The sequence below is a fragment of the Scyliorhinus canicula genome, chromosome 20 (assembly GCF_902713615.1).
Source record: "Scyliorhinus canicula chromosome 20, sScyCan1.1, whole genome shotgun sequence".
Taxonomy (NCBI): domain Eukaryota; kingdom Metazoa; phylum Chordata; class Chondrichthyes; order Carcharhiniformes; family Scyliorhinidae; genus Scyliorhinus; species Scyliorhinus canicula.
In genome coordinates, this window is record NC_052165.1 from 93,454,612 (window position 1) to 93,463,070 (window position 8,459).

An 8,459-nucleotide genomic window follows, 5' to 3' on the forward strand; every position below is an offset into this window, starting at 1 on the left:
GTGGGGATTGAGTGATACGGGGAGAAGGTGGGGATTGAGCGACTACGGGGAGAAGGTGGGGATTGAGCGATACGGGGAGAAGGTGGGGATTGAGGGATACGGGGAGAAGGTGGGGATTGAGTGATACGGGGAGAAGGTGGGGATTGAGCGATACGGGGAGAAGGTGGGGATTGAGGGATACGGGGAGAAGGTGGGGATTGAGGGATACGGGGAGAAGGTGGGTAGGTGGGGGATTGAGGGATACGGGGAGGAGGTGGGTAGGTGGGGATTGAGGGATACGGGGAGAAGGTGGGTAGGTGGGGGATTGAGGGATACGGGGAGAAGGTGGGTAGGTGGGGGATTGAGGGATACGGGGAGAAGGTGGGTAGGTGGGGGATTGAGGGATACGGAGAGAAGTTGGGTATGTGGGGATTGAGGGATACGGGGAGAAGGTGGGTAGGTGGGGGATTGAGGGATACGGGGAGAAGGTGGGGATTGAGCGATACGGGGAGAAGGTGGGGATTGAGTGATACGGGGAGAAGGTGGGGATTGAGCGATACGGGGAGAAGGTGGGGATTGAGCGATACGGGGAGAAGGTGGGGATTGAGGGATACGGGGAGAAGGTGGGGATTGAGTGATACGGGGAGAAGGTGGGGATTGAGCGATACGGGGAGAAGGTGGGGATTGAGGGATACGGGGAGAAGGTGGGGATTGAGGGATACGGGGAGAAGGTGGGTAGGTGGGGGATTGAGGGATACGGGGAGGAGGTGGGTAGGTGGGGATTGAGGGATACGGGGAGAAGGTGGGTAGGTGGGGGATTGAGGGATACGTGGAGAAGGTGGGTAGGTGGGGGATTGAGGGATACGTGGAGAAGGTGGGTAGGTTGGGATTGAGGGATACGGGGAGAAGGTGGGTAGGTGGGGATTGAGCGATACGGGGAGACATGAGGTTAATTGCTGTGAATGGTGCAGGTAGATAGATAGCTGATGATATTCCTGAGTTGCCTAATCCGATCTATCTTGCCTCTAGATGCAGACTTGGAAGAACCCAATATCGATCTCTTTGAATCCACCCCTAAGGAAGTCCAGTCTACGAGGCCCAAGCCATCGGATCCCCCTGGTTCCCCCCTCCGACCACCGTCTGGCGTTGCCGTCAGCCAGGCCCCCTGCTGCCCGCTCCTCGGTCCGCTCCCCCTTCCGCAGCCCGGAGCTCCATCTGTGCGCACCACCACCATTGAATTGAAAGCCCTTCGGCCAGAGTTGCGGAGCCTGACGCTGACACTGACCACCGTGCAGCAGGAGAAAGGCCTGGCCTGCCCTTTGACCCCAGCAATCCCGATCCCCAGGTACCCCCTGTGGACCAGCTGCCTTCCCTCCGGGGAAACCCACCGCACCGCAGTGCCGTGGCCCCAGGGTGACCCCTGCGGAGCTCCAGATGATCCAGGCCTGCGGCCTAGTCAAGAAGCCTCGCCCGGGTGTGGGGTGCTTTGCAGCAACCCCAGGACTCTCTCGCCCCCCAGCATCCACTCAGCCCCCAGCCCCCAATGTGGAGCCCCCTCAGGGACACCGTCCAGCCCCTCGGCGGCCCTGAAGAGCCCGGCGTCCGACGTTTCCTCCCTCGGTCTGGCCCAGTTACTGGAGTTGCCAAGGAGCAGGGTGGAGTCCCCTGGAGTCGAGATGGACTCCCCCTCTCTTCCTCGCCCTGATGGCAGTCCCTCGGTGGTGCCTGCATGCTTGCCACCTCACTCCCCCTTCTCCCCCGCTCCCTCCTGCCCCCTCTGTTCCTCCTCCTCCTCCTCCATCTCCTACGACTCCTCAGACCTCAGCAGCAGGCCCGAGAGCGACGACCCTCGCCCCCGACCGCCGAGGGCCTTCGACTCCCTCCGCTGGCCCCTCGATTGGGACCTGCCACTCGCTCTGGGGCGGGAGGGGGAGGAGGAGGAGGGGAGGAGGAGGAGGAGGAGGGCTGTTATGGAAGCTTCCTGGGTCACAATGGCAGCAGGCCGGTGCGTCACCATGGCGACGGCTACAGCAGCAGCAGCAGCAGCTCTGAAAGGCGGGGACCCGCTGGCCGTCAGGCAGCTGGAGGAGCCTTCGGAGCCAGCAGAGGAGGAGGAGGAGGAGGAGGAGGAAGCTTCTGGAAGCTCAACGTCGGCAGGAGGCGAGGAACAGGGCAGCCACGCAGAAGAAAGCACGTCACTCTCTCCGGCGACCGGCGACTCCCAGCAGTCCCGGAACCCGGTCTCCCAGGCAACGGCGGCTCCGGTGTCGGACGGGAACCTACCCACCCTTGGCGGAGACTCAGACCTGGGTCCGGAGGACGGACAGAGGGAGGACGGCGCAGACGTCAGCCTCGTGGAGGTCACCTCGAGGGAGTCAGACATGTCCTCGCAGCCCGCGCTCTCCAACTCCAGCCCGGCGGCCTACTCGCGCGACTGCGACCAAACCGAGGAGGAGGAGGAGGACGAGGACAACGAGGAGGACGAGGAGGACGAGGAGGACGAGGATGACGAGGAGGAGGATGAGGAGGAGAGCACCGCGAGTGCGGACGAGAAGGAAAAGGGGATGCGCCAGGGCCACAGCCCGGGTGGCGAGCCCCAGGCTTCGGGCCCGTTCGGCCTACCCCGGGCCCGAGGCGACGCAGTGAAGGCCGACCAGCTACCGCCCGCCCCGCGGCACCGCGCACCGCTCGATCCCACTGCCCTGAGCCGCGCCAACACCTCCCTCTGGGTCTTCGAGCACTTCCAGGCCCTGGCCCACCGGCCGGGATTGCTGCTGCTCCACGCCGGCGACGCAGGCAAGAGCCAGTTGCCAGCCACCCCTCCCCCTGCCGCTTCCCGCCCTCACCCCGGCGCCCGGCCGCCCCCCACCGGCCCCCCCCGGGGCGGGCCGCCTTGCCGGGCCCGGTCTCGCCGTCCCTCCTCCCCCCCTCGGCCGGCCAGCTCGCCCTCGCCCTGGGCGGCAGGCCTCTCGGCCATCCTGCAACCGGAGCCTGAGGAACAGGCCCTGATCGATCTCCTCTCGGCCTCGCCCAGCCTGGCCACCGCGGACAGCTCGCCCGCCGGCCTGCGCCTGGCAGTGCCTGACTCCCGCCTGCTCTGGGTGCCAGCCTCCGACCGCGAGTTCTGGGCCCTCTTCTACTTCTCGGGCCTGGAGGCCGCCCGCCAGTTACTCCGCAAACGCTGGTGGGAGTGGCGCAAGAGGAAGAAATAGGAACCCGTGCTATCCGGTGCGGAGGGGTGGCGGGCTGAGGCGGTGGGAGGGGGTGGGGGTGGGGGTGGGGGGGGCGGTGGTGGGGTGGGGGGGGGGTGAGGGCCGCAGCGGAGGGTGTATTTGTGGGTGTGCGGGCAGGGGAGCGGCTGTGGAGATCCAATCACCCCATGGCCACCCCCCCCGCCCCCCCACCTCCGCCACAGCGCACCCACCCCTCCCCTCTCGACGCCACACCCGAGGTCGGATCTGAATTGACGATTAAAAAACTTTACTTTTCCCACTGACTCGTTTTGCATGGAATCCCGGAATCTCGCCCTCGCACGTACTCCCGGAATATCCCCCTCGCCCCTCACGTACTCCCAGAATATCCCCCTCGCCCCTCACGTACTCCCGGAATATTCCCCTCGCCCTCACATGTACTCCTGGGATCTCGCCCCCTTCCCCCCCCCCCCCCCCCCCCCCCCCCCCGCCCCCAACCACACGTACTCCCGGGATCTCCCCCTCGCCCACCCCCCCACCCCCCCACATGTACTCAACGCTGACCGTCCGATCCATGGGATCACCGCACTGCAGAAGGAGGCCACTCGGCCCGTTCTCTCTGGACCGAACCTTCAAACCTAACCTGTACATCCCTGGGCACTAAGGGACAATTGATCACGGCCAATCCACCTAACCTGTACATCCCTGGGCACTAAGGGACAATTGATCATGGCCATTCCACCTAACCTGTACATCCCTGGGCACTAAGGGACAATTGACCACGGTCAATCCACCTAACCTGTACATCCCTGGGCACTAAGGGACAATTGATCGTGGCCAATCCACCTAACCTGTACATCCCTGGGCACTAAGGGACAATTGATCACGGCCAATCCACCTAACCTGTACATCCCTGGGCACTAAGGGACAATTCATCATGGCCAATCCACCTAACCTGTACATCCCTGGGCACTAAGGGACAATTGACCATGGCCAATCCACCTAACCTGTACATCCCTGGGCACTAAGGGACAATTGATCATGGCCAATCCACCTAACCTGTACATCCCTGGACACTAAGGGACAATTGACCATGGCCAATCCACCTAACCTGTACATCCCTGGGCACTAAGGGACAATTGATCACGGCCAGTCCACCTAACCTGGACATCCCTGGGCACTAAGGGACAATTGATCATGGCCAATCCACCTAACCTGGACATCCCTGGGCACTAAGGGATAATTGATCATGGCCAATCCACCTAACCTGGACATCCCTGGGCACTAAGAGACAATTGATCATGGCCAATCCACCTAACCTGGACATCCCTGGGCACTAAGGGACAATTGATCGTAGCAGCACAAGATTCGCCTTCTCTCTCGCTCATAGATAAGTTCTCAGTCCTGTTGAATGAGGGTAAAGTAATGTTTATTTCTTTGAGAACACATTTTGGTACATTCACACGGAAGTAACTGGAAATACTTTTTCCTGCTTGCTTTTAAATGTCCTTGAGACACCAACGAGCAAAAGCAATAACTTCAAGATAAAAGTGACTTCAGATTTACAAAATTAAAAAGTCATTTCAACAAAGGGCCTGAAAAATAATTTCTACGAATGCTTCACGGATTCTCCGACGGCGAAAGTTCCTCTCTCTAATCAGTTAAACTGATCACATTCTGAAGGGAATCCTTATCTGTGTTTAGCCCCTTAGTTTCATTGGTTCTAATTCTCAGCTGAGACTCCCTTATTCATTCAGGAAAGTGTCAGTCACTTAACAGGCGATTGATTAATTAGACAATCAATTATCCCAAATGTATTAATTATCTTTCCCACGACTTTTATCCAACGTTCAAACTCCCTACGTCACGTCTGGTCTCAGTTACGAGATTGTTTCAAACTCGCTGAGTGTACCCGCATATCAGTAAGAGTACTTGCAGTAACATTCGACACAGTCGTGGACAGTATTCAAAAGATTAGCCGGTTTTACAGCTCACATTTCTACAAATCCCCCAGTGGCCAATCCACCTAACCTGCACAAGCCCTGCCTAGCTCGGGAATACCGAAGATCGGCCATCTTCCAAGCTGAGATGTTTCTCCGTGTCGAAAATGGCCGACCCCTCCTTACCCACTAGCAACACCACCCCCAGCCCCCCCCCCCCTCCCCCCCCCGCAGATGGTGCCACGTGTTGTAGGTTGCCCAGCCGGGAGAGCGGGGTGGAGAGGGAGGAGGGGGAAGGGTGGGGGGGGGTGAGCAAACGATCTCCTCGGGTTCGTCCCCCTCCGTTATGCTCCGGACTCGGCTCTGCCGATCCAGACCCGGCTCCTGCCCCACATTGCGACCCACGGAAATTATAACCTGGCCAGGACTTTGGCGCATTTGAGTGCGATAGTGAGAGTTTGGTGACTGAGGGAGTTAGGTGAGGAGGGAGTAAGGAGCTCCTTCCATTTCATTTCCTCAAAGAGCGAGAAGGGAGTCGGGAGTTTACAGAGACTGCAGCTGACTGGGAGCAGGGTCGGAGGGCGGAGTTCCAGTTGGTCCACGGGGCAGCTATATTCTGTAAGGTCAGAGGGGATGGAGGCTAGAGCAGTTGCATTCTCCTCCTGGAGGATGTGGGTGGTGAGGGATATCACCGGTGTCCCCGCTGACTATACCTGCGGGAAGTGCACCCAACTCCAGCTCCTCAGAGACCGTGTTAGGGAACTGGAGCTGGAGCTCGATGAACTTCAGATCATCCAGGAGGCAGAGGGGGTTATCGAGAAGAGTTACAGGGAGGTAGCCACACCCAAGGTACTGGACAAGAGTAGCTGGGTTACAGTCAGGAGAAAGAAAACTAACAGGCAGACAGTGCAGGGATCCCTCGTGGCCATTCCCCTTCAAAACAAGTATACCGTTTTGGATGCTGTTGGGGGGATGACCTACCGGGGGAAGGCCCCAGCGGCCAGGTCTCTGGCACTGAGTCTGGCTCTGGGGCTCAGAAGGGAAGGGGGGAGCATAGAAAAGCAATAGTAATAGGAGACTCAATGGTTAGGGGAATGGATAGGAGATTCTGTGGTCGCGAGCGAGACTCCCGGAAGGTATGTTGCCTCCCGGGTGCCAGGGCCAGGGATGTCTCGGATCGTGTCTTCAGGATCCTGAAGGGGGAGGGTGAGCAGCCAGAAGTCGTGGTGCACATTGGTACCATCGACGTAGGTAGGAAAAGGGGTGCGGAGGTAATAAACGGGTTTAGGGAGTTAGGCTGGAAGTTAAAGGCCAGGACAGACAGAGTTGTCATCTCTGGTTTGTTGCCGGTGCCACGTGATAGCGAGGCTAGGAATAGGGAGAGAGTGCAGTTGAACACGTGGCTGCAGGAATGGTGTAGGAGGGAGGGCTTCAGGTATTTGGATAATTGGAGCGCATTCTGGGGAAGGTGGGACCTGTACAAGCAGGATGGTTTGCATCTGAACCAGAGGGGCACCAATATCCTGGGAGGGAGCTTTTCTAGTACTCTTCGGGAGGGTTTAAACTAATTTGGCAGGGGAATGGGAAACGGATTTGTAGTCCAGCAACTAAGGAAGCCGATATTCAGGACGCCAAAGCGTGTAGTGATAGAGTGGGGAAGGTAAAACTGACAAAGGAGAGCACTTGCAGGCAAGGGGATGGGTTGAAGTGTGTATACTTCAACGCAAGAAGCATCAGGAATAAGGGGGGTGAACTTAAGGCATGGATCGGTACTTGGGACTATGATGTGGTGGCCATCATGGAAACTTGGATAGAAGAGGGGCAGAAATGGTTGTTGGAGGTCCCTGGTTATAGATGTTTCAACAAGATTAGGGAGGATGGTAAAAGAGGTGGGGGGGGGGGTGGCATTGTTAATTAGAGATAGTATAACAGCTGCAGAAAGGCAGTTTGAGGAGGATCTGTCTACTGAGGTAGTATGGGTTGAAGTCAGAAATAGGAAAGGAGCAGTCACCTTGTTGGGAGTTTTCTATAGGCCCCCCAATAGCAGCAGAGATGTGGAGGAACAGATTGGGAAACAGATTTTGGAAAGGTGCAGAAGTCACAGGGTAGTAGTCATGGGTGACTTCAACTTCCCAAACATTGAGTGGAAACTCTTTAGATCAAATAGTTTGGATGGGGTGGTGTTTGTGCAGTGTGTCCAGGAAGCTTTTCTAACAGTATGTAGATTGTCCGACCAGAGGGGAGGCCATATTGGATTTAGTACTTGGTAATGAACCAGGGCAGGTGATAGATTTGTTAGTGGGGGAGCATTTTGGAGATAGTGACCACAATTCTGTGACTTTCACTTTAGTAATGGAGAAGGATAGGTGCATGCAACAGGGCAAGGTTTACAATTGGGGGAAGGGTAAATACAATGTTGTCAGACAAGAATTGAAGTGCATAAGTTGGGAACATAGGCTGTCAGGAAAGGACACAAGTGAAATGTGGAACTTGTTCAAGGAACAGGTACTACGTGTCTTTGATATGTATATCACTGTCAAGCAGGGAAGAGATGGTCGAGTGAGGGAACCATGGTTGACAAGAGAGGTTGAATGTCTTGTTAAGAGGAAGAAGGAGACTTATGTAAGGCTGAGGAAACAAGGTTCAGACAGGGCGCTGGAGGGATACAAGATAGCCAGGAGGGAACTGAAGAAAGGGATTAGGAGAGCTAAGAGAGGGCATGAAAAATCTTTGGCGGGTAGAATCAAGGAAAACCCCAAGGCCTTTTACACATATGTGAGAAATATGAGAATGACTAGAGCGAGGGTAGGTCCGACCAAGGACAGTAGCGGGAGATTGTGTATTGAGTCTGAAGAGATAGGAGAGATCTTGAACGAGTACTTTTCTTCAATATTTACAAACGAGAGGGGCCATATTGTTGGAGTGTGAAACAGACTGGTAAGCTCGAGGAGATACTTGTTAGGAAGGAAGATGTGTTGGGCATTTTGAAAAACTTGAGGATAGACAAGTCCCCCGGGCCTGACGGGATATATCCAAGGATTCTATGGGAAGCAAGAGATGAAATTGCAGAGCCATTGGCAATGATCTTTTCGTCCTCACTGTCAACAGGAGTGGTACCAGGGCAGCACGGTAGCATTGTGGATAGCACAATGGCTTCACAGCTCCAGGGTCCCAGGTTCGATTCCGGCTTGGGTCACTGTCTGTGCGGAGTCTGCACATCCTTCCCGTGTGTGCGTGGGTTTCCTCCGGGTGCTCCGGTTTCCTCCCACAGTCCAAAGATGTGCAGGTTAGGTGGATTGGCCCTGATAAATTGCCCTTAGTATACAAAATTTTCCCATAGTGTTGTGTG

At 56.7% G+C, this 8,459-nt stretch overlaps 1 protein-coding gene across 2 annotated transcripts in view; it reads left to right on the forward strand.

Annotated features, from left to right (window-relative positions):
* Positions 1 to 3,241, forward strand: part of LOC119954624 (histone-lysine N-methyltransferase SETD1B-like) — a 34,307-nt gene extending 31,066 nt beyond the window's left edge. For both annotated transcript variants that reach the window (XM_038779950.1, XM_038779951.1), the window contains exon 5: positions 1,009 to 3,241. In XM_038779950.1, the coding sequence (XP_038635878.1) occupies positions 1,009 to 3,191 (2,183 nt within the window). In that variant the 3' untranslated portion in view covers positions 3,192 to 3,241. The remainder of the gene's footprint in view (positions 1 to 1,008) is intronic.
* Positions 3,242 to 8,459: the final 5,218 nt, after the last annotated feature.